Below are 25,768 nucleotides of genomic sequence, written 5' to 3' on the forward strand. Positions count from 1 at the left end.
TGTCCCAGGCACTGATCAGGCTCCTCATGCTGCAGAAGTTTCCTTCTGAGTTCACGCATCATCCAGATGTGCAACAGCCAACAAGTCAGTTCTTGTGGCTTCTCTGGAAGCTGACATTACCATGTTTTCGGCATGAAGTAGAACCAACGAGCAAGGTTGCCATGCCAGTGAGTTGAGGACGTTCTGTAGCTCTATCCAGCTTGATGAGAAATTGCGGGGCCAACAAAGTAGTGTGGATTGAAGTGAAGTAGGCGGGTGGGAATGTGTGTGAGACTCAGCAGGGCTCAGGGCTCCTTCACATGCTGTACAACTTGGTGATTCCGGCCCTTGTGTCTGAAAACCATACTTTGTGGTTTTCCATATTCTTGAGACAAGTAGATCAGTAGCTGTGTGGATGCTGATTGCTCTTGAGAACTACTGTTCTTTTGCTCAGAATTAAACGCAGAAGACTTTTCTTCTTCTTTTTTTTAGAGACAGGGTCTTGCTCTGTTGCCCAGGCTGCAAGTGCAATGGTGCGATCATTGCAGCCTTGAACCCCTGGACTCAAGCGAGCCTCCCTTCTTGGCCTCCCAAAGTGCTGGGATTATAGACATGAGCCACTGCTCCTGGCCAGAAAGATGTTTTCTGAGACAATTGAGCAAGACTTAGAAGTGGGAGGAGGGGATGAAAAACTGTGCATGTGTATGAGTATACACGCGTGTGTTGTGCAAGATTGCTCTGTGTGTAACTAGTGTATGCTTTGCAGGGCAGGGAGGTGTCTGTCTGTTGTCCCACTGTTTCCTCTGTCTGTCATCTGCCTTTTCCTACAGGGTCAGATGCTCTTACTTCTTGGGCACCATGTGTTCCTTGTCCCCTTCCCTGTCTTCTTGTTGCCCTTGGCTTCCCTGGAGCCCACAGTCCTGGTGGGGCCAAGGAGTCCCTGCTCAGGCACTGTGAGCCTTGCTGTGGCTGTCAGAGGCTAATGGGGAGACTGCCCATCTTGTGGGAAGCCTTTGTAACAGTGACTTGGCACCTTCAACAGGACAGAAGAATGTGTTAGTTCCATCTCCTGTTTTTGTAAAGTGGTTGTCTACCTGTTGAACTGCATCAGCCTCTCAACCAGGCAGAAGATTTAGAGAATCCATGTCAGACCCCAAGTCCAGGGAGCCCCAGTGTGAGCTGGACAGGACATAGATCGCCCCCAGGCTGGGGGGTGAAGTGACGTGCAGAATTGAAGGACTAAGGCAGGGCGTGGCAGTGGGCAGGACAGGTCCTGGTGGTTCTACTCAACCCCTGGGCTGGGGCTGGGCTGAGGAGCTGAAGCCACAGGCAAAATGTACCACACGAAGACCTTTAGCCACCCACAGTAACTTTGTTTTGGGATCTTGATTCATTCTGTGGGACAGGACATGATGTAGGTTACCTGCCTGTCCAGATCCTGCCTCGGAGTGGGACAGTCATGTGTAGGGCAGAGCATTAGTTGGGAGAGGTCACACTGGCTGGGTGTGGACCTTGTCCTCCTGTGCGTCCCCCCAAAACCAGGTAATGCGTCCTCAGGGTTTCCCTGGCACAAATGACCTCGCTTTCCCTCAGTCCTCAAAGGTGATGGTCAGTCCTGGTTACCTGGGGAGCCCGTGCCCTGTGACTCCCTTCCTGCCACTGGGCATCCCTGAGCCCCCATTCCTCCAGCAATCAGCCTCAGTGGTGTGTTTGGTTCACACCTTGCGCTTGCACTGTGACTGAAACCTCCCCTCCTCAGTGAGGCTTCTCCTGGGCCCCCAGGCTGGGCTTGTACCCCTCAGGTCATTCTCAGCCCCGTGCTTTTCCTTAGGGCTTTGGTGTGATTCTCAGGCACCTGTGCTTAGGGAGTGCTTGTTTCTGTAACTGGGTTAAAGTTTCATCCACTGCAGCAATTGAGTTTATAGCACATAATTTCCTTCTACCGGGGACCTATTTATCTTGAGTGTTCTAAGTGTGGGCTTTTAGGACACTATAAAATTGACCCTGTAGCAAGCTGTCTTGTCTACACATAGCACTTTTTGAAACTAAATTTCCTTCTGACTTGTCAAAAGAGTTAACCTTGAGTCCTTGCCCTGGATTGAATTTACACATTCGAGTCCGTCTGCTGTCTCCCCCACATAGAAGGTCTTGCTCTATTGCCCAGGATGGAGTGCAGTGGCACAGTCACAGCTCACTGCAGCCTTGACCTTCTGGACTCAAGCAGTCCTTCCACCTCAGCCTCCTGCGTAGCTGAGACCACAGGCATGCACCACCACAACTGGCTATTTTTAAATTTTTTAAATTTATTTTTTGAGATGGAGTCTCACTCTGTCGCCCAGGCTGGAAGGCAGTGGTGCGATCTCAGCTCACTGCAACCTCTGCCTCCTGGGTTCAAGCAGTTCTCTGCCTCAGCCTCCCGAGTAGCTGGGCTTACAGGTGCCTGCCACCACGCCTGGCTCATTTTTGTGTTTTTAGTAGAGATGGGGTTTCACCATCTTGGCCAGGCTGGTCTCAAACTCCTGGCCTCGTGATCCACCCACCTTGGCCTCCCAAAGTGCTAGGACTACAGGCATGAACCACCACGCCTGGTCAAATTTTGTGTGTGTGTGGGTTTTTTTTTTTTTTTTTTTTTTTTTGAGACAGTCTTGCTCTGTCACCCAGGCTGGAATGCAGTGGCACGATCTTGGCTCACTGCAAGCACCGCCTTCCGGGTTCATGCCATTCTCCTGGCTCAGCCTCCCAAGTAGCTGGGACTACAGGTGCCCGCCACCACCACACCCGGCCAAGTCTTTGTGTTTTGTTTAGTAGAGATGGGGTTTCACTGTGTTAGCCAGGATGGTCTTGATCTCCTGACCTTGTAATCCTCTCGCCTTGGCCTCCCAAAGTGCTGGGATTACAGGCATGAGCCACCACGCCCGGCCTATGTTTTGTTTTTGTGTTTGTTTTTTGTTTTTGTTTTGCTTTTGAGACAGAGTTTCGTTCTTGTTGCCCAGGCTGGAGTGCAGTGGTGCAATCTTGGCTCACCGCAACTTCCACCTCCTGGGTTAAGCGATTCTCCTGCCTCAGCCCCTGGAGTAGCTGGGAGTACAGGTATGCACCACCACACCTGGCTAACTTTGTATTTTTAGTAGAGATGGGGTTTCTCCATGTTGGTCAGGCTGGTCTTGAACTCCCAACCTCAGGTGATCCACCCACCTCAGCCTCCCAAAGTGCTGGGATTACAGGCATGAGCCACTGCACCCAGCTTAAAACAGTTTTATCAGGAGGCCAGGTGCAGTGGCTTACGCCTGTAATCCCAGCACTTTGGGAGGCTGAGGTGGGTGGATCACCTGAGCTCAGGAGTGTGCGACTAGCCTGGGCAACATGGTAAAATCCCATCTGTTCCAAAAATACAGAAAATTAGCTGGGTGTGTTGGCACCCACCAGTGGTCCCAGCTAGGGGAAGATCGCTTGAACCTGGGAGGTGGAGGTTGCAGTGAGCTGAGATCAAGACATTGCCCCCATCCTGGGTGAGAGTGAGACCTTGTCTCAAAAAATAAAGAAAAAAGAAAAAACATTTATTGGAGATGAAGTCTCCCTTTGTTGCCCAGGCTTACCTTGAATTCCTAGGCTCTAGTGATCCTCCCTCCTCAGCCTCCCAAAGAGTTGGGATTACAGGTGTGAGCCACTGCACCTGCCCCCCCACCCTCTTAGAGTTCTGGTTTTGAAACCTACTTTTGTCTGTAGTCCATTCTACTCTAAGGCTGATTTTGGAAAAGTAGATTTGTTCCAACACGATTGATGTGTTAAGAGGACCGTTGAGGTGTAACACAAATGTTGCAATGGTTGCATCTGGTTTTGTTCAGATTCTTCTGAACACTAGGCTAGGGATTGGAAAACTGCGGCCCACCAAGTGGTGGCCTGTTTTGGTAAATAAAGTTTAATTCACAGACACGCCCATTCAGGTATGTACAGTTGGGCCTCCATATCCTTGTGTTTTGCGTCTTTGAGTTCTATCCACTGTGGATTGAAAATATTTGGGGTAAGCAGGCATGGTGGTATGTGCTTGTAATTCTAGCTACTTGGGAGGCTGAGGCAGGGGGATCTCTTGAGTCCAGGAGCTTGAGACCAGCCTGGGCAACGCAGTGGGACCCCATCTCTTAAAGAAATTATTTTTGGGGGCCGGGCATGGTAACTCACAACTGTAATCCTAGCACTTTGGGAGGCCGAGGCTGGTGGATTGCCTGAGTTCAGGAGTTTGAGACCAGCCTGGGCAACACAGTGAAACCCCGTCTCTACTAAAATACAAAATATTAGCCAGGCATGGTGGCGTGTGCCTGTAGTCCCAGCTACTCAGGAGGCTGAGGCAGGAGAATTGCTTGAACCCGGGAGACGGAGGTTGCAGTGAGCCGAGATCACGCCACTCCACTCCAGCCTGGGTGACAGAGCAAGACTCTGGCTCTTAAAAAAAAAATTTTTTTGGAAGAAAAAAATGGAAAAAACAGTACAACATAAAATAATACAAATAAAACTGTAGTATAACAGCTGTTTACATAGCATTTACATTTTATGGAGTATTATAAGTAATCTAGAGGTGACTTACTAAAGCATATGGAAGGATGTACATAGGTTGTATGCTAATACTACACCATTGTATATCTGGGATTGAGCATCTGGGAATTTTGGCATCCAAGAGGTTCCTGGAAATAATCCTCCAAGGGTCTCGAGGGAGAGCCGTCCTGTCAGAACCACAGAGCTGAGGACTCCTGACAGAGACTAAATGGCCCGCAGAGCCAGAATTATTTACTGTGTAGCATTTTAAGAAAAAGTTTGCCAACTCTTGCATTAGGTGAATCTAGAAAACTGTTCCCAGTTTAATAGAGCACCTGTGAGTACATGAAATAAAACTGCCCACACCTCAGACATGCACCAAGCCCCCGCGAGGTCCCACACTTTGCAGGCCACACCCCATCCCTTTCTGGAGTCAGACAGCCTCCCTCCAGCAGAAATGGCAACCCACCCATGCCCACAGCAAGCAGCAAGTCTTCCCCGAGGTGAGGGTCAGACATGCAATGTTTGTGTATTTCTCAGCCACTGAGCGTGTATGCAGCTGTGCTGCCCGTATATCCACATCCACATGTGTCATTGCTTGGGCTCCTATTGTATGTCATAGGTGAAGTTTTGAAGTACTGTGTCCCTAACCCCCTTATGTCCATAAGCCCTGTGTTTTTATCACATGGGTTTGCATCCTGCAGTGGTTTTTAGGAGTGCTGCCTCTGTTGTGCTACAGCAAAACTTAACCATACTTTGAAGGTAAAGGCAAACACCAGAAGGTTCGCTGTCATTCATGACAATAAAGTCGTAATCACTTAATATCTCATCTGGACCCCTTGGTGTGAGAGGCAAAGGTGAAGCCCAAATTGCCACAGGTGCAGTGTTCCCCTTGTCCTTTGGAGTCTTCAGGTCTGACTTTGAGTGGTTGATGGGGCCTTCTGATGGCTGACCAGATACTTTCGTGCCTCGGTTTCCCCACCTGCAAAAAGGCAGCTGATGAGAGCATTTACCTTACAGGTGGTTGTGGGGTAAATGCTCAATCATTGTTAGGTGTTTTGCCTTTAAAAATTAGAAGATCCCCATGCTTCTATTAATTACAAAGGAGCAATAGATTTGGATCAGACCCTGAGGATCCTCGTGCTGAAAGTGAGTTTGAAGTGTCCGATCCAGTCCCCCAACTCAGAGCACTCCTATCTGTGATACCTCTGTTCACGCACCCAGTATATACAGCACACCTACTCTGTGACTGACACTCTTCCAGAAGTGGGGCCACCCCAGGGACATGGACAAGATGTTGTACCTGCTGTCACAGATTCTGTTATCTGGTGAGTGGTTGGGATATTCTGAGGGCTCATACCTTCTGGCTGCAGGTTCTTCCCAGGGGCCTCCCATTGCCCCAGGCAGGGCAAGTCTAGATTCAGTCTTGCCTGGAGACATCTGAGATTGGCTGTTCCATCCTCCTCCTCACATGTATGCAGCTCTCCTTTGAGCCCCACCTGTGCCTTTCACTCCAGGTGAATGCAGTTTAAACATGATTAACAAGGGCAGGCGCGGTGGCTCACGCCTGTAATCCCAGCACTTTGGGAGGCTGAGACGGGCGGATCACGAGGTCAGGAGATTGAGACCATCCTGGCTAACATGGTGAAACCCTGTCTCTACTAAAAAATACAAAAAATTAGCCAGGCGTGGTGGCGGGCATCTGTAGTCCCAGCTGCTGGGAGGCTGAGGCAGAAGAATGGCATGAACCCGGGAGGCGGAGCTTGCAGTGAGCCGAGATGATGCCACTGCACTCCAGCCTAGGCGACAGAGCTAGACTCCTTGTCAAAAAAAAAAAAAGGTAAGAATAACAAAAGGCCCTTTGTAGCATACCGTGGAAGACTCATCAGAGTGGCCACCTAGACAGAGGTGTGGTGGCCTGAGTTCAGACCTATCCTGGACCTTCACCCAGCCAGACTTCAGTTGCCTGTACCTTGTGGGGTGACACATGCCTGTCTCCATCTCATGCAGGCTCTCAGTGAGAGGCACTTGGCTCCAGCCAGTGTGCACCTCCCCACTGCTGGTCTTGTCCTAGGACCACAGCAGGGAGACGATCTCTGAGTCTGGGGTCTTTGAAGGCTCAGGGGGCTCCTAGCCAGCTGGCTGGGCTGGGGTCCATCCTGATAACATGTGAGAGAGAAGATGCCTATCTCTGGTGTGTCTTTATTTTCAGGCCACCAAGGGTTATGAACCCAGCTTCAGCCAGTGAGTAGTAGTAGACATCTGTTCTCCTTTTGAGAAAGCCTTTAGTTCAGGACTCACCACGGCTTTCCGTTTCTTGCCTTGAGACCCTCCTGGCTCAGCTGCTTGGCGCATGCGGTTCCCCTGCCTGGAACGTCTCACCTGATTCCTTTTACTGCCCTGGCCTCAGTCTGGGAGACGCCATCTCAGTCCCCATGTCTTGGAGTTTTTAATGAAAGCACTTTACTTGTTTGCTCCTCTTTGCCCTGTAGGGCAACCCCGGGAATCACATGCTTCATGAGGCTAATTTACAGAAACGTAGGCGTAACTCAGCAGTGCATACCAAGCCTATACTCTTTGCTGTACACTGAAAGTGAAGATGAATGGGGGAAGAAAGTTTATTCTATTAAAGAGCTCAACATTGAGTTGCGGGGAGAGAATGAAACTCCTGAGTGGCACGGAGATTGTTGCCAGGGCCCTCCTCATAGTCCTGGTGAGGTATGCTGTGGCCTGGTGGTCACTGTGGTAGCCACTCAGGGAGGCTTGTGGCCCATGTAGAAGGCGAGCTGTGGGGATGAGCTGAGGGGTTTAGGTTGCCTGTTTAGATTTTGAGAGTCTCTAGCACGTGGCACAGAAGATAGATGATTTAAGCTGTGTGAACATCTTCAATAAACACTGTGGAAGAAGGGGCAGTGGCGTCCTCTCTCGGCCCACCGAAGCTTCTGTGTCCATCTTGTGTCCTTGGTCCTGTGTGTTGGAGTGTTGGAGGAGCTGGCCTCTTCCGCCATCTCTCCAGAGCTGCTCACCCTGGGGAGCCTCCTTCCTCCTCGCCTGGATGCGGTACTGTCTTTCTTTGTTAGTTTCTTTCTGTCCTTTTTTCTTTAAGAAACAAGGTGTCACTATGTTGCCCAGGCTGGACTCATACACCTAGGCTCAAGTGATGCTCCTGCCTTGGTCTCCTGAGTAGCTGGGACTACAGGCATGTGCCACTGTGCCTGGCTTCACACTCATGCTTTTGATTCTTATCCTTAGCAGGTGGGGCTGTTGTTTTATCTGGTTTTCTTTTTTAATCCTTGCTTTCTTTGAGTACAGGACTGATTCATAGTCACTGTTAACAGAAAGAATTCAAGCAATACAGAAATGTTTACTATAGTAAGTGAAAGTTTCTTAATAATCTACTCTTCAGAGATTACTACTACTGATTTTGGTCCAGTTCCTTTCAGTTTTGATCTTAGTGAAGTTGCTTTCATTTTTTCCCCTGTATACACCTTTTTAAAAAAAACCATGCAGATGGTACTATGCTATTCTGCAACTTTTCTCTCACAGTTCTTTCCATTTTTCTTCACATAGTATTGGCTGTGAAGTAGGGATGGGGAAACTGAGACTCAGACCTTGTTTCTTAAAGAGAAAAGTTTGGGTTGACTGTTTAGAATTTGAGAGTCTCTAGCATGTGGCACAGAAGGTAGGTGATTTAAGCTGCGTGGACATCTTCGATAAACACTGTGGAAGAAGGGGCAGTGGCGTCCTCTCTCGACCCACCGAAGCTTCTGTGTCCATCTTGTGTCCTTGGTCCTGTGATTGATTGACAGGCCTCTCCCCTGGTCCCTGGCCAGCCAGCAGGTGTGTGATGGAGCTGAGACCAAGTCTTTGTTCCCTGCTGTGTCTAGTTGTAGAAGCTGACTGCTTGGAACACCTGTCTCCCAAGTTAAGTTGTATCTTTTGTACTTGGTCTTAACAAAGTTTGATGTTGAGAAGTCCAGAGCTGCTGTTTCTGGTGTGTCTTCCTTCCGGAATGAGTCCCAGTCACTGTTACTCAGAGATGTGCATCAGGAAGTGGCTCGGGCCACAGTTCTGAGCAGATGGAGGTGTCTGTTCTGCATAGGAAGATGTATGCTTGTCAGGCAGGCGCTGCCAATGCCAAAACTTGGCCCACCTATTCTCTCCTTACCCCCTCCACAGGTCCTTCTGGGCCACGACGAGGTACCTTGGTTTGACTCTTAGGAAGTGGGGGAACCACTGAAGGGGGTGCAGATCCAGGATGTGGCTTTGGGAGCTTCATCGGGCTATGTTGCCGGGAGGAGAGTAGACAGGGGTTCTGGGTCCAGAGGGCCATCTGTGCTGTGCATCTATCTCTGTGAAGGGCAGGGCCACAGGGGCGCTCTGGAGGTGGGCACCTGGGCGCAGGCTTGCTGCAGCTGCGTGCCTGTAGGGCCCTTGTATTTGAGTGTTGGGCACAGCTCACAGCTAGCGAGGATAGCACCTCAACCCCGTTGTCGTCGTCTGACTCAGCACTGGTTGCTTCATGGGCCCTTCTTCCTTCCTGATAGGAGAAGGTGCCTCAAGGTGCCCTGTGCCTCCTGAGGACAGTGGCTGCCCCCAGGTTCAGGGCTCTGCTCCTCAACATCTCCATGGGACTCATCATGGGCCTTGCACTCAGCACATCCAAATTGTAGCCCAACCTTCTTTCCTCAAATCTGCTCCTCCCCATCTCAGATAAAGCCAGCCCCACTGGTCCAGTTGCTCAGGCAAAAACAAGTGAAAGAAAGCAACCCCCTCTGGATTGCCCGTGTCTCCTGGAACTCTGCTCTGTCCCCTTCCCCAGTCTAGCTGTACCATAGGAACCGCTCCCCTGCCCCGTGGTCCTCCAGCCAGGTGATCCTTTAGAGCAAGCCAGATTCTTCCCCTCCGGTCTGGGCCAGTGCTTCCCCCAGTTCACGTCTCAGCTCGGGCCCTGTCTCCTTCAGGGCTGACTTCCGGAGCCGCCCGTTTTGCCCAGCTGCCCCGTGCTCTGCCTCGTGTCCCCACAGCACCGTCACCAACACCCTCTGTCATTTCGCTCCTTTTCCAGCATGGGGGGCGGATGGTGTTCCCTCTGTCTTGTTCATCACTGAGTCCCCAGCCCGCAGTGGAGGCTTGGTGAGCTGCTGTCGGGTGAGGAGGCAGGAAGACGCCTTAAATCCACTGTTCAGAGCATCAGCCCTGCCGCTCCCGCCAGTGCTTTAACCCACTTACTGCGAAGCCTCACTTTCTTCCTGTCTGAAATAAGAGTGTTACTATGGGTATGTTAGTGATGGGTGCCATAGATGGCATTTTATGGTAGAGTTAGTATTAGCAGTGCGACCTCAGGGGTTTGGCTTTATGATTTGTGTCTATGTACTGAATTTCTCTTTTAATTATCAAGAGATGCTTACTGGCCTGGTGTGCCAGAAGTGTGCTGGGTGCCTTCTCGTTGTCCCCCGAGTCCTCTTTAAGAGTTCCGGTTCCTCCCACAGCATCAGTCAGCCTTTTGGAATGGTTCTAGAACATGTTTTCTGCCTGAGGCTCTCAGGCCAGTTGGATGGTGGCATTTTACGAAAATAAAGCAGCATTTGTATCTGCCCTAAAGCCCATGGAGGTGCTCCCTGTCAGAGCTGCGCTGTGTCTGTGTGGGGTCTCTAGTGTGGCTGAAACCTGCCCTTTTGGCCCCTAGTTTAGGGGGAGCTGGGCTATGCCCCCACCACCTGCCAGCCCAGTGTGTGGGGATGAGGAGACTGATACCCACTCAGCCTTGCTGATGCTGCTCATCTGTGCTGGCCTGCAGCCCGGCCTGGGGTGTTTGGAGAGAATGAGGCGGAGGGTGAGGCTGACTTTCAACCTTGTGTCTCAGGCAGCCCTGGCAGCCTCAGTGCTCTCCTCTTTCTTTTTTTTCTTTTTTTTTTTGAGACGGAGTCTCGCTCTGTCGCCCAGGCTGGAGTGCAGTGGTGCGATCTCGGCTCACTGCAAGCTCCGCCTCCCGGGTTCACGCCATTCTCCTGCCTCAGCCTCCTGAGTAGCTGGGACTACAGGCGTCCACAACCGCGCCCGGCTAATTTTTTGTATTTTTAGTAGAGACGGGGTTTCACCGTGGTCTCGATCTCCTGACCTTGTGATCCGCCCGCCTCGGCCTCCCAAAGTGCTGGGATTACAGGCGTGAGCCACCGCGCCCGGCCTTTTTTATTTATTTATTTATTTATTTATTTATTTATTTATGTATTTATGTATTTATTTTTTTTTTGAGACGGAGTCTCGCTCTGTCGCCCGGGCTGGAGTGCAGTGGCCAGATCTCAGCTCACTGCAAGCTCCGCCTCCCGGGTTTATGCCATTCTCCTGCCTCAGCCTCCCGAGTAGCTGGGACTACAGGCGCCCGCCACCTCGCCCGGGTAATTTTTTTTTTTGTATTTTTTAGTAGAGACGGGGTTTCACCATGTTAGCCAGGATGGTCTGGATCTCCTGACCTCGTGATCCGCCTGTCTTGGCCTCCCAAAGTGCTGGGATTACAGGCTTGAGCCACCGCGCCCGGCCGTGCTCTCCTCTTTCAAATGGGCACACTGCTGTTGGGATCCATCTGTGTGGGCAGTAGCCGGCAGAGGATCTCGGCGTCCAGGACGGGGATGCTCTCTGTGCACTGGCGGCTCCCGCACAGGCCTGCCCTGGAACTTCTGCCACCGGAGCTGCCTTCCCCTCACTCTCCCCTCTCACTGGGAATTTTGAAATGAATCCTCATTTGCCAGTCAGGGTGACCTAGCCTCTTCACCTACTTTTAGGAAGTGTTCTAATGCACCCCCCACTGCTGCTCTTTGCAGGAGTCATCTGTCGCTCTTTTTTCTTCCTGACAAGTTTGCTCCTGGGTCTGTGTGGTGGCTGCCAGCCCTGTTGTACTGGGGGCACTGGTCTCACTTGCTTCGAGGAGGGAGGAGCCACTCCTTACCGGCACCTGCCCTCCCCAGGAGCAAGTGTCCTGTGGTGGCCGAGGATTGGCCAGTAGCAGGTTCTGTGTCATTGGTCTTGGCAGTGGAGGAGCCTCCTGCCAAAGGAGCCCCCCTGTACTCGCGGGGCTGGCCCCGCCCCCTCCAGCTGTGCCTGTCCTTCCTGAGGTGGGGGAGGGGTGCCGCAGGGCCCAGCCCCGCAGTGGCCTGCCTCTGGGAGGCACAGGCACAGGGCAGGCGGGCACTGTGAGGCTAGCCATCAGTGCTGGGCCTGGGATTGGCAGAGTTCCAGGCCTTAGGCTTCATAGTGAGCGGCTGTGCACCCTGAGTACACACTGGCCAGCCCTATGCTGAGGACTCTGACCCGCTATCACAATGGGGGGCCCAAGAGGAGAAGTCTCTGGGACTGGAGGGAGCAGCCCTGCTGGGCATCTGAGGCCCTGCTCCGCCCTGCATCTCTCAGAACCTTTGGGTGGCCTCTGGTCCTATACCAGTGACCACAAAGTGAGGCTCTACAGGCACAGCCCCCCTGATATGGCTATCAGTTCCACCTTGTCCATGTGGGCCGGAGCAGCCGTGAGAACTCATTCAGGGTCTTGAGTTCAGATGGGCTTCATGGAACTGAGCCCAGGGCTTACAGGGCAGGAGGCTGTGCTGGGAGGGTCCCCGCCTGGCTGGAACAGGGGCAGAGTGGGGAGCATGTGGGTTTCTTTGAGTCACAGGGAAGGGTGCTATGTCCTGGAGATGGAAGTGCATTCTGTCTGTCCACCTGGGGACGTCATCCCCAACAGTACTTATCAGGCCAGACTGGGAAGCTTCACCCATAGGGTGGGGGCCCTACTTGTCCGAGGTCCTGGTCTCCCCTCAGTCTCTCACCTAGACAGGCTCCTCCCTGCCCTGGGCCTGGGAGTGCACATACCTGCTGTCTAAGGCAGTGCTTGAAGGAGAAATGTCCCACCCTCCCACAGTGAGGAAAATGAAAGGAGAAGAGGGGACCTACACTCTGAGGGCAGTGACTTATCTGCGGTCTCACAGGAGGTGGGACAGGCAACCTGTTAATGAGTGAGCAGTTCAGATGGGGTTTGTGGGCAAGGCACATCGGAGGAAGGAAGGACAGAGACCATAGAACTTGAGAGAGAGGGACACCGCAGCATTCCTCACCTCCCCCAGAGAAGTGATGCCTTGACCTCCACATTCAACCATAGTCTGCCTGGGCTCCATTCCGTGGAGAAGCTGAGGGGCAGCTGAGCAGGAGCGGGGGCGGGGGTGTACAGGCTGGCCGGCGGGGAGCAGCGGAGGCTGCACAGTTGGTGTGGGGTAGGTGGTAGGTGCAGGCTGGGATGCCGGAGGGGCTGGAGACAGGTGGGGGCGAGTCTGAAAGCCTGTGCCCTTGAGATTTCGGATCTCTCTGCCTCAGCCTGGTCATGTTAGGGGTCAACCATGGCACCTGGGTGGTGGTGAGAGAGAGACGGGGTAGGGAGGGAGCACAGAGCTGCTCTGGGCTTGTGCAAAGCACACCAGTGGTTTCCTGGCCTTGAGGAGACCCCAGTGTTTTGAGCCGGTGCCCGGGTGCCCTGGCTGGACCACACTGGCATGACACACGTGTAGATGGCCTGCTTTCCCTCTGGCTCCAGGAGCATGAAGCAGCTGTCTCTTTCCTTTCAGTCTGAGTGCATAAGGGGGCACATTTGGGCAGGGCCTTGTGCTATTGCTCATTTGTGAAATCGGCTCCTTTAAGGAAGCTGCAGATGAGTCAGCTCTGGAGCATGTCCCATGGATGGTGACAGGACCCCTGTGTTGCCTTGTGCTGTCCCCAGCCTCCAGACTGGGTCTGCCTGGCTCTACCTGGGAAGGCCTCCCCAGGGTGTTTGCCAGTGAGGAAACAAAGACTCTGGCAAGATGAGTGCCCTGCCTGTGAGGACACAGATAGGACCAGAGGGCTTCAGCATGAAGCATGCCACAGGTGTGTGTGAATCAGGGCTCTCTGTGGGGTCCAAGTGGGCGCCAACCATCCCATGGAAAACTGTGACACTTCGGGAATTCTACTAGAGCTCAGCTGCTAAATTTCTCTTTTGTTCCCTGGTAAACATTGGGATGCTTTTTTAAGAACCTGACTCTCCCTGTCTCAATTCCTGTGACCTGTCCTGTTGGGACGTCGAGGCCAGGGATTGGAGCGGCCCCTTTAAGAGTGCCAGTGTCCCAGCCCCTGCTATGGAATGCCAGCCGCCTCCCTGCAGACAGACATCGCTGTGCTGTCGTCCTGTCTCCGTGAGGGTTAACAACACTTCAGCCTGTTGTCTGGAACCGGCTCAGACTGGTTTTCTGGAAAGTGCTTTGTCTCTCCTACTGAATCCTGGGAAGGGTCATGTGGAGCCCAGTGATGTCATGGGATCAAAAACTGACTCAGCTGTTTTTTTCTTCTTTTTCTTTCTTCTTTAAATCAAGATATGTGTGTGCTGCAGGTACAGGGCGGTGGCGTGTTGATGGGCCAGGCCTCACCCTACTCAAAGTGTACCTTGCCGGCAACCAAAGGGTTAAATGTGACCCCCAGTCCCCACTCCCCAGAGGTGAGCAGGGAGTGAGGAGACCTCCCTTCACTGAAGGGGAGAAGCTGGGGTTAACTCGAGTCACCACAGTGTAGGGCTAGTCCCAGGCCCTGACCCTGTTCCTGGAACAGTGCAGTCACCGCCCTCCTGGATTCCAGACATTGCAGGTGCTCAAAATCCCAAAGGCAGGTAGTTCAGATCTAGAACAACTTTTCCTCTGTTTGCTGTTGAGCCTTTCCTTGCTGATAAGCAGCTGCCTTCCACTGCTCCCGTCCAGCTCCCTGCTGCTTCTCGCCCCCAACTGGGCAGGGTGTAGCTTGGCTCCACCAGTGTTCAGCCACACGGTGGAGGCTGGGGACACCCCCATCCTGCCTCGCCTTCCTCAAGGCAGTGATGAAATGTCTTGGGGATGCTTTTCTGGGCCCTGCGTTTGTTGTACATTCTTTTGCCATCCTCCCATAGGGAGGAAAACACTGAAAGCAACACTGAAAAGTTTCCAAGAAGGTGGCATCTTCGTTGCACCCAGTTAAAATGTTGTGTCTTCTCCTCCCTCACAAGTTCAGAATGACCGAAGAAGCATGCCGAACACGGAGTCAGAAACGAGCGCTTGAACGGGACCCAACAGAGGACGATGTGGAGAGCAAGAAAATAAAAATGGAGAGAGGATTGTTGGCTTCAGATTTAAACACTGACGGAGACATGAGGGTGACACCTGAGCCGGGAGCGGGTCCAGCCCAAGGATTGCTGAGGGCAACAGAGGTCACGGCCGTGGCAATGGGCAGAGGCGAAGGGCTGGTGGGTGATGGACCCGTGGACATGCGCACCTCACACAGGTGAGTGGGAGGAGCCAGCGGGAGGGGTTGGAACCTGGAGACAGGCCCAGTGTGCCCAGATTGGGGCCAGCCACACTCCAGGCCTCTTGGTAATAGCTTGGCGGGGTTGTGGAGATGGCTGTAGGCTCAGCTCGGGCATCACCCCCCCGGCAGCTGTGCTGTTGTGGCCATTCCAGGGCCCCAGGTCCCAGCTGCAAGTAACACAGGGTGTGGGTCTCACAGGAGGAGGAGTGGCACATTCCATCAGCTCCCCTGCCATCAGTAGGCCTTTGCCACCCATGCGCCTGCTGTCTGTCTAACTCGGTGCTTTTGATTTGTAGGGACACTTGAAGTTTTCATTTGGTTATGCTTCCCTGCTTTTCAGATCTGGGGATCAGAGGGCCAGGGATGCTACACCTACCTTGGTCACTTGGCTAGGGATAGAGTCGGGAGCCCAGCCCAGGGCACCCTCCTCAGAGCGGGTACGGGGTGCTCATTCGACTCCACATTCACTTGCTTCTGGTCTTCAGCTTGCTCTGTTGGTTTGTCCTTAGTCAACACTGATTACTTCTAGAGTGACTTTCCTCATATTCATCTTTTGTGAGTCTCTTAAGGTAAAAACTTGAAATAAAAATAAGACCCAATCTACCACCCATTTCTTGACTTCAAAACCTTCCTTTCTCTCTGTAAAGAGAAATTCAGACCCAGCACCTGCTCTTGCATCACCCTCCTTGGAGCTCTGCAGAATGTTCACGCCCAGACACCCGCTGAGGGCTGTGGTGTGGCCACAGCTCCCCGGCTGGCCCTGTGACAGACTCCTCTGTGGCCCATTGCTCTCTCTCTCTCTCACCACCCACTAGAGTCTTCTCCCTGTGGAGGGTCTGTCTCTCCATGCCTGTTCGTAAGGGACAGCTGGTGGCTCCTAACCTTTCCGTGTCAACCAACCCCACAGGGAGACCCCAGCCTCCAGTCTTATGTCAGATTCGTTTTTGGAACCCAAACTGTTGGGATCCTGAGGACTTCAGAGATCATCCGGTGTTCACAGCGTTTAAAATGGGAAGATAAATGGGAAAACCCAAGCCCGCTCCTGTTGACAAAGGCTCCTAGTGTGAGGAAACACACTTTGTGGTCCTGCTGTCCAAATAGGGCTTTTCTGTCTGACTCTGCTGTCTACAGTCCCCATTCTAAAACCAAGGTCCTCTTCTAAAGTTCCAGAAATAAAACTATAGGTCCAAGTCTCCTTTCCCTTTCTCTATGTTTTCAGCCGGAGACCAGTCCATGACAGCTCAGCAGGGATGAGCAGTGAGGGGCTGGTGTGGAGTCAGGGCAGGAAGAGGAGGAGTCCATGTTCATGGGGATCTGCAGTCCATGTGCATGGGGTTCCTCATGCATTCCTGGGCCCCTGGCATGCATTTTCTCCTGTAATCACCATGTTCCCCTGCAGGGTAGGCCAGTGGATTGTGAGGGAGAGGTTAAGTGCTAAAGAAACTCAGAGTTGGCTGGGCACGGGTGGCTTACGCCTGTAATCCCAGCACTTTGGGAGGCTCAGGCAGGTGGATCACGAGGTCAGGAGGTTGAGACCATCCTGGCTAACATGGTGAAACCTCGTCTGTACTAAAAATACAAAAAATTAGCCGGGCGTGGTGGTGGCGGGCGCCTGTAGTCCCAGCTACTCGAGAGACTGAGGCAGAATGGCGTGAACCTGGGAGGCGGAGCTTGCAGTGAGCCAAGATGGCGCCACTGCACTCCAGCCTGGGCGACAGAGCAAGACTCCATCTCAAAAAAAAAAAGGAAAGAAAGAAACTCAGAGTTGGCCAGGCGCGGTGGCTCACACCTGTAATCCCAGCACTTTGTGGGGCTAAGGCGGGTGGATCACGAGGTCAGAAGATAGAGACCATCCTGACTAACATGATGAAACCCCGTCTCTACTAAACAAAATACAAGAAATCAGCTGGGCATGGTGGCAGGCACTTGTACACTTGTAGTCCCAGCTACTCGGGAGGCTAAGGCAAGAGAATGGCGTGAGCCCAGGAGGCAGAGCTTGCAGTGAGCTGAGATCACGCCACTGCACTCCAGCCTGGGCGACGCAGCGAGACTCCATCTCAAAAAAAAGAAACTCAGAGTTCAGGCCCAAACCCAGATATTTTCTGTTGTCAAAGCCGGGGGCTACCCTGGGCCTCTTGGTGTCTTTCCTCACTGGGTCATTGCCTTCCAAACTGAGAAGATGCAACATTGTTTCCTGCAGTTGATTGTGTTGCTTTCCTTATGACAGTAAAGGAAGGGAGCAGGGGACAGAGATGAACGCAGGTGCTGGTGGTGCTGGTGTCAGGGCCCTCCTGGAGCACTGAGACACCCAGGGCATTTGTGAAGCAGTGTGGGAATGAGCAAAGAACCCAGCTCACAGGCCAGCAGGCAGAGTTGGGGTCATATCACTCACACTGCCTGATCCTGAGCTGAGATCTTAGCCTGTGTTTCTTCATTTGTAAGATGAGCAATCATCTCTGCCTTGCAGGTTGATTGTATGCCAGGTAACGTGTACCAAGAATCAGCCTCCATGTTTGGTGTCTAGTGAGGAAGGCGACTGACTCTGTGTTGGTGACAGCTTCCCTTCAGTCTTTAGCTTTACTCAAAAAGAGATGTCACGTGTATGCCTAGTGTCTCCCCAAATTCTTACGCTGTTTTGTTTCGTTCTTTGGAAAAGTACAGATGGGAGTTTTGACAGAATCACAGCATCATGTCCAGCCCAGAGCCATTCTAAAACTAATCCATTCTGGAGCACATGGCTCTGATTTCTTCTAATACCTTCAAATGAAGGTATTAAAGAAGTCTTTGGATTCTTCTTGGGAGTGTCCAGCTTGGAGCACCCCTTGGAAGCCTCCTTTTAGTGCACAGTGTGGTGGTTTTCTCAATTCCCAGGTTGGTTTTCAGTCCTTCATAGGGCAGAGCTGTATCAATCCACAGTTTAAGTCAGCTGAAGCTCTTTGGCTTCAGATTCAGTGTCTTATAAGACTGACATGCCAATTTTAAACTGTTATGCCAATAGAATTTAATTTTCGTTGTTTAACTTCTCAATTGAAGTATAGCATATGTAATGAAGAGTGCACATGTGAGCCACTAGATACACTTTGACAAACTGAACGCAACCTCATAACCCTAATCAAGGAACAAAATGTTATAGGCCGGGCACAGTGGCTCATGCCTATAATCTCAGCACTTTGGGAGGCTGAAGTAGGCAGATTGCTTGAGGACAGGAGTTCAAGACCAGCCTGGCCAACATAGCAAAACGCCGTCTGTACTAAAAATACAAAAATTAGCTAGGCATAGGGGACTGCCCTTGTAATCCCAGCTACTCGGGAAGCTGAGGCATGAGAATCGCTTGAACCCAGGAGACAGAGGTTGCAGTGAGCCAAGATTGTACCACTGCACTCCAGCCTGGGCGACAGAGTGAGACTCCCTCTCACTGGAAGGAAGGAAGGAAGGAAGGGAGGGAGGGAGGGAGGGAGGGAGGCTGGCTGGGTGCAGTGGCCCATGCCTGTAATCCCAGCACTTTGAAAGGCCGAGGCAGGTAGATCACGAGGTCAGGAGATCGAGACCATCCTGGCTAACTTGGTGAAACCCTGTCTCTACTAAAAATACAAAAAAATTAGCCGAGCCTGGTGGCGGGTACCTGTAGTCCCGGTTACTTGGGAGGCTGAGGCAGGAGAATGGTGTGAACCTGGGAGGCGGAGCTTGCAGTGAGCTGAGATCACGCCACTGCACTCCAGCCCGGGGACAGAGTGAGACTCCATCTCAAAAAAAAAAAAAAAAAAAAAAAAAATGTTATTAGCACTTCTAAAGCTCCCTCATGCTCGCTTGCTGTCACTGTCCTCCAAGGGTAATCACGTTCTTGACAATGCCAGTTAGATTTTCTTGTTTGGTACTTTAAATAAGTGGGATTATATATTGTGTACCTTTTATCTTCCTGCTTTCACTCAACATTGTGAGATTTACCCATATTGTTGAGCATACCAGTAGTTAATCCATTTTCACTGCTGTATAGTATTCTGTTTATAGGGTTTCTATTTGGGTGTTTTTCAAAACTACCGTTTTTTTCTTTCATGCTATCTTACTACCGTCTTATGACCCAATTTGGGCATATTGGAAGCTACAGGCAGTTTCTAATGGCTTATAGGAGAATTTCCTTTTTCTTTAGTGGCTGGTGAATTGGAATCATCAAAAAATATATATGTGTGCGTGTGTGTGTAGTATACATATTACTATGGTGGGATGATTTGGAGCATGCAGAGGCAGATACAGTGGTAGAATCAGCTTTCTCCCTCCCTCTTTTACTCCCCTCCCTCTCTCTCTTTAACTCAGCAGTTTTTCTATCTTAGTTTCCCAACTTGTGTGGGTATTTTATATTCCACATAAATTGAGGGTGGAGGGCAGCTTCTGGTTGTGTTGAGAGATTGGCAGAATTGACAAAAGCAAAACGAAACAATCTCAGCATTCTGGAAAAATTGAGCAGGAGCATACAACAATCTGAGAAGTATTTATGCCTATAACTGCTGAACTTCAGGTGAGAACAGTGAGACTCTATGGCATTTGTCCTGGAGCTATTCCCATGCCATCTCCCATCTGTTTGGTAAAGAGGTTCTGTCCAGTCACTGTCAGCTGTGAGGACCAACAGCTTCTCTGTATGGGCGAAAAGGGGGAAGACTGTTCATTTTAGAGTGGTAACAACCCTGCCTGTGGTCTTGCAGAGAGGCAGGTGAAGATGGACAGCGGCTCTGTTTTAGCCCAAGATTGGGGTAAGATAGAAAAACTATTTGAAGAAATAATGGACAAAAACATACTTGAGGATAACCTCATCCAGGAAGCCCAACAAACCCTAAATAGCGTAAGTACAAAGAGATCTTGACCTAGATACATCATAGTCAAAGTGTAGTAAGCCAAAGAAAAAAAGAAAATCTTGAAAGTAACGAGAAAAACAGCTCAGCACGTCTGGGAAGCATTAATAAGATGAACAGCTGACTTCTGACTTGAGACAGTGGAAACAAGGAATTGAATGATGTTAAAAGTATCCAAAGAAGAAAACTGCCAACCCAAAATTCTATAGCCAGAAAAAACAGTCCTTCAAAAATGAAAGAAAAAAAGACATTGTCAGGTAAACAAGACGGAAGGAATCTATTGCTGGTAGACCTGCCAGTCCTTCAGCATGAAAGGAAATGACACATTGGCAACTTGAGTCTATGAGAAGAAATAAAGGACACTGGAAATGGTAAATGCATGGGTTAACTGGAAAGACTTAGCTAGTTCTGCAGTCTGGAAGCCAACCAAAGGCTTAGAATGATCTGTTGGGTTTATAATATCCACAGATAAAATATATGTGATATTAGTACAAAAGATGGGGAATGAAATGGAGCAATATCGGAGCAAAATTTCTGTATCTTACTGGAATCAAGTTAGCATCAATCTTACATAGATTGTGGTTAAGATGCTTACTGTAATGCCTAGAGCAGCTATGAACAAAATATCTTTAAAATATAGTTTTTAAAAAGACAGATCATCAGAAGAATTAAAGTTGTACACTAAAAAATATTTAGGCCGGGCGCGGTGGCTCAAGCCTGTAATCCCAGCACTCTGGGAGGCCGAGGCGGGCGGATCACGAGGTCAGGAGATCGAGACCATCCTGGCTAACACGGTGAAACCCCGTCTCTACTAAAAAAAATACAAAAAACTAGCCGGGCGAGGTGGCGGGCGCCTGTAGTCCCAGCTATTCAGGAGGCTGAGGCAGGAGAATGGCGTAAACCCGGGAGGCGGAGCTTGCAGCGAGCTGAGATCCGGCCACTGCACTCCAGCCCGGGCGACAGAGCGAGACTCCGTCTCAAAAAAAAATAGATAAATAAAAAATATTTAACATGAAAGGTAGTTTCTTTATTCACTGAGGAATAAACAAAAAAGAGGACACGTGGAAAACAGCAAAATGGCAAATGTCAATCCAGCCATGTCAATAATGCAGTAACTGTAAAGGATCTAAATACCCCATTCAAAAGGCAGACTCAGATAGTGTAAAGAAGCAAGATTAAGGCCAGGCGCAGTGGCTCACACCTGTAATGCCAGCACTTTGGGAGGCCAAAGTGGACAGGTCACAAGGTCAGGAGTTTGATAGCAGCCTGGCCAATATGGTGAAACCTTGTCTCTACTAAAAATACAAAAATTAGCCGGGCATGGTGGTACGCACTTGTAGTCCCAGCTATTTGGTTGGGAGGCTAAGGCAGGAGACTCACTTGAACCCGCGAAGCGGAGGTTGCAGTGAACTGAGATCATGCCACTGTACTCCAGCCTGGGCGACAGAGTGAGACTCTGTCTCAAAAATAAAAAAGAAGATTCAGCTTAATTATATGTTGTTTATGAGTGACACCCCTTAGATTCAAGGAATAATGCAAAAGAATGGGAAAAGAGATACCATAAGTGACAGTTTGAGAGCTGGAGTAACTGTATTAATGAGAGATAAAAGACACTTTAAGACAAACAATATTACTAGAGCCAAACTGCAACCTTTTTTTTTTGTTGTTGAGACAGAGTCTCACTGTCACCCAGGCTAGAGTGCGGTGGCACGATCTCAGCTCACTGCATCTTCCGCCTCCTGGGTTTCAGTGATTCTCCCGCCTTAGCCTCTTGAGTAGCTGGGACTACAGGTGCCTGCCACAACGCCCGGCTAATTTTTTGTATTTTTAGTAGAGACAGGGTTTCACCATGTTGGCCAAGCTGATCTCAAACTCCTGACCTCGTGATCTGCCTGCCTCAGCCTCCCAAATTCCTGGGATTATAGGCGAGAGCCACCATGCCCAGCTGCGACATTTCATATAATATTTCAGGAAGACATAACAGTCAGCAGAGCCCCAAAATACCTGAAACATAAACTTGATAGGATTGATGGAAATTAATCAGTTACAGTTAAGAGATTTCAATATCCCACTGTCGATAATTGGTAGAACATCTAGACAAAATCGGCAAGGTATGGAGGACTTGAAGAACATTATTAACTCACTTAGCCTGACTGACATATATAGAGTACCTGGTGAATGCAGAATACATCCTCTCAAATGTGGGTGAACGTTCTCCATTGATCATACACTGGACCATAAAACAAGGCTCTACTATAGCTGTTTTTAAAAAAAAAAAAAAAAAAAAAAGGAAGTAACAAGTGTTGACAAGGATGTGTAGAAACTGGAATTCCTCATACATTGCTGGTAGGAATGTAAAATAGCCCAGATAGTTTCTTACAGAGTTAGATGTAAACTTACCATATGACTTAGCAATTTATCCAAGAGAAATGAAAATGTGCCCACACAGACAGGTACATCTGCAGCAGCATGATTCATACTGGTCGAAAAGTGGAAGCAGGGCCAGGCGCAGTGGCTCACGCCTGTAATCCCAGCACGTTGGGAGACTGAGGCAGGCAGATCACCTGAGGTCAAGAGTTTGAGACCAGCCTGGCCAACATGGTGAAACCCCATCTTTACTAAAAATACAGAAATTAGCCGGGTGTGGTGGTGTGCAACTGTAGTCCCAGCTACATGGGAGGCTGAGGCAGGAGAATTGCTTGAACCTGGGAGGTGGAGCTTGCATTGCGCCGAGATCGTGCCGCTGCACTCCAGCCTGGCGACAGAACAGGACTCCATCCCCCCAAAAAAAAAACAAAAAACATGGAAGCAACCCAGTGTCCCATGGATAAAACAAACCTGCTACCTCTATACACCAGATTACTGTTCAGCTTTATAAGAAATAAACTACTCATGTGTGCCATAACATGGCTGAATCTCAGACTTACCACGCTAAGGGGAAACAGCAGACCCAGGAACTACTCAGTGTATAATTTCACTTACAGGGCATGTCCCCCCAAAAAACAAATTTATTTGAGAGATGGAAAGTGACCCGTGGTTGACTAGGACAGGGCTGGGGGTGGGTGGTAGCAATGATTAACACCACATGGGCACATTTTGGGAAGATGGAAATGTTTTAAAATTGTATTGTGGTGATGATTGCACGAATTTACTGAAATCATTGAATTGTACTCTTATGGTGGCTGAATTTTGCGGTATGTAAAGTATACCTCAATATGGATGTTAAAAATAAATAATTAAATGAAGGTTAAAATAGTTTGGTTTCTGTTCTGGCATCCATAAATGTGCACACAGAAAAACAAAACCCTCAGAGGTAGAAGTTGTGAGTCTGTTGGTTTTGTGAGGCCAATCCAAAGGTCATGGGCATGTGCTGCCCCCATGCTGAGTCCAGACTGTCAGATGAGGCTGGAGCTGGCAGGCAGAGGAAGCTGCTTTTGGTTCTCTGTTTTTTGGAGTTAGTCTTGCGGCGTTGGCCAGACAGGAGTGCAGTGGTGCGGTCATAGCTCACTGCAGTCTTGAACTCCTCGGCTCGAGCCATCCAAGTAGCTGGGACCATAGATGCATGCTACCACACCCGGATGGGTTTTTTTTTGTTGTTGTTCTTTAAAAAAAATTTTTTTCTGTAGAGATGGGGTTTATTATGTTCCCCAGACTGGTCCTGAACTCCTGATCTCAAGTGATCCTCCTGCCTCAGCCTCCCAAAGTGCTGGGATTATAGGTGTGTCACGGCACCTGGCTGGTTCTGCCTGTTTTGTTTCTGTGATAAGTAGCAGATCCAGTCCTGCACTTTGCTATAGAGGAGAGGCTCTTTCTGTCAAATGATTGATCTTCAGAAATAACTGGCCACACCCAGACGTAAATAGCTTGATTTGTTTTCTTTTCTTTTTCTTTTTTTGAGATGGAGTTTCATTCTTGTTGCCCAGAGTGGAGTACAGTGGCGTGGTCTCACCTCACTGCAACCTCTGCCTCTCAGGGTCAAGCATTTCTCCTGCCTCAGCCTCTCCAGTGGCTGGGATTACAGGCACCTGCCACCATGCCTGGCTAATTTTTGTATTTTTAGTAGAGACAGGGTTTCACCATGTAGTCCAGGCTGGTCTCAAACTCCTGACCTCAGGTGATCCGCCTGCCTCAGCCTCCCAAAGTGCTGGGATTACAGGTGTGAGCCACTGCACCTGGCCTTGATTTTTTTTTTTTTTTTTTTTTGGATGGAAGAGCATATTGCTCGGTAAAAGTGCGGCTCTTCTCCAGGGGTCCTGCAACTGAAAGATAACTCGGGCCTGCATGGGGTGAGGGAATGAGAACTCTGTGAATGGCCACACCTCACTGAGGATGTGTTCGTGTGTGCCTTTTCTGAGGTGTCAACTCTTTCTGGATTGTCAGTGGTCCAGGATGAGACCTGCTGTGTGTCAGGTACTGTGCTGGAGTGGTGGAGAGGTAATCAAGACAGGATCTGATTTTGCAACTATTTTTTGGAAGACCATGTCGTGAAGGAAAGTACAGAGGTCTTGGAAAGAAGGACTTGCCATTGGCGGTGTGGCTCACCGTCTCCATTTCCTTATTTCACCTGGGAGGAGACTGGGCTGTGGCTTCCGTGGTCCATGGATTGGGCAGACTTTAACACAGCCTAGGTGGATGTCTGGCAAGTGTCCTCCTGTTAGTGGCATGTGGCGTTCAGGCAGCTCTTGTGTCTTCCTCTTTGCTCCCCACCTCCTCTTGTACCATGAGTCTGCTGTGGGAGGAGGCAGCACTTGTACCAAAGGCCTGGCCCATGGTGTGGACAGGACAGTCTGGGATGTGTGTTCCTTGGCCACTTTGGGGCTCAAAGTAGCATCTGTGCTGTTAGATCTGATCTTGGCTTTAGTTTTTTTTGGCCTTCAGCTCCCTGGTCAAGCACTTGTGGCCAGTGACCGTAAAACGCACTGGAAATGCAGTCTGTTTACTAGGCCTGCAAAGCCAGTCGCAGTTGTTGACACTGGTGTCGTTGATGACAATTAGAATCATTGCTGTCGTCTTTCTTTTTAGAATTTGGCAGTCACCAAGGGGGCGGTGGGGTGGCGCATCGGTGTCACTTCCCTGCCCAGAGAATGCACTGGCTGATCATTTGATGTGAAGGCAGGTCAGGCCGCCCACCATGGTGAGCATGCGTGCCCATCATTAAAATGCATGTTAGGCTGGGTGCGGTGGCTCACGCCTGTAATCCCAGCACTTTGGGAGGCTGAGGCGGGCAGATCATGAGGTCAGGAGATCGAGACCATCCTGGCTAACACAGTGAAACCCTGTCTCTACTTAAAACACACACACAAAAATTAACTGGGCACAGTGGCGAGCCCCTGTAGTCCCAGCTACTTGGGAGGCTGAGGCAGGAGAATGGCGAGAACTCGGGAGGCGGAGCTTGCAGTGAGCCTAAATCACGCTACTGCACTCCAGCCTGGGCGACAGAGCAAGACTCCATCTCAAAAAAAAAAAAAAAAAAAACACACAAAACTTAACACATCAGGCCTTCCAAAAGCAAAAACAAAAAAACAAATCAGAAAGTAATGTGATAATGCTTCCTCCTATACATCCAGCCACCCAGTTGTCCAGAACGTGGGAGTGTGGACAGCTTTGTTTTGTTCTGTGCCAAAATGGGGCCAGCTGCAAAAGTGTGCATTGGTTGCCTAATTTTTCCAAGATGACTCTGAGGATCATGGATAGAGTCCTTGCTGTTTGGGCAGATACTTTTTACAGGGAAGGGAGAGGAGGGTGAAGTCAACACCAGAATTGCTTCCCCTCCCCCCGCCACATGAGCATGGGACTCCCCTGGTGTGCCCGAGTCAGTGAGTTCTGACTCACGCGTGCACCTGTGAGTAAAACCCTGATTTAGGTCACAAACTGTATCACTGCCCAGAAACCTTACCATCCCACTCCAGAGGGGCCCTCACGCACCCCCAGCCCTTCCTGTTTTGGTGCTTCCCCTCATGAGACTGGTCTCGCCTCTTTTCCGGTTTTCTGGGGATGCACTCACAGAGTCAGTGCTCTTTGGGGTCTGGCTTTCTTCTGAGTGTTTTGGGATTTGCCTCTGGTGTGTA

General features: G+C 50.3%; 1 protein-coding gene across 14 annotated transcripts in view; it reads left to right on the forward strand.

Moving 5' to 3' along the window:
- LOC105498758 (GATA zinc finger domain containing 2A) overlaps positions 1 to 25,768 on the forward strand; it is a 127,079-nt gene that overhangs the window by 66,934 nt on the left and 34,377 nt on the right. For 8 of the 14 annotated variants that reach the window (XM_011771362.3, XM_011711051.3, XM_071087698.1 and 5 more), the window contains one exon: positions 14,558 to 14,832. In XM_011771362.3, coding sequence (XP_011769664.1) covers positions 14,564 to 14,832 — 269 coding nt within the window. In that variant the 5' untranslated portion in view covers positions 14,558 to 14,563. The remainder of the gene's footprint in view (positions 1 to 14,557; positions 14,833 to 25,768) is intronic. The other 6 variants (XM_011710389.3, XM_011712547.3, XM_071087700.1 and 3 more) reach the window with 1 other exon arrangement.

Source organism: Macaca nemestrina, chromosome 20, assembly GCF_043159975.1.
Source record: "Macaca nemestrina isolate mMacNem1 chromosome 20, mMacNem.hap1, whole genome shotgun sequence".
In the NCBI taxonomy this organism is placed as follows: Eukaryota; Metazoa; Chordata; class Mammalia; order Primates; family Cercopithecidae; genus Macaca; species Macaca nemestrina.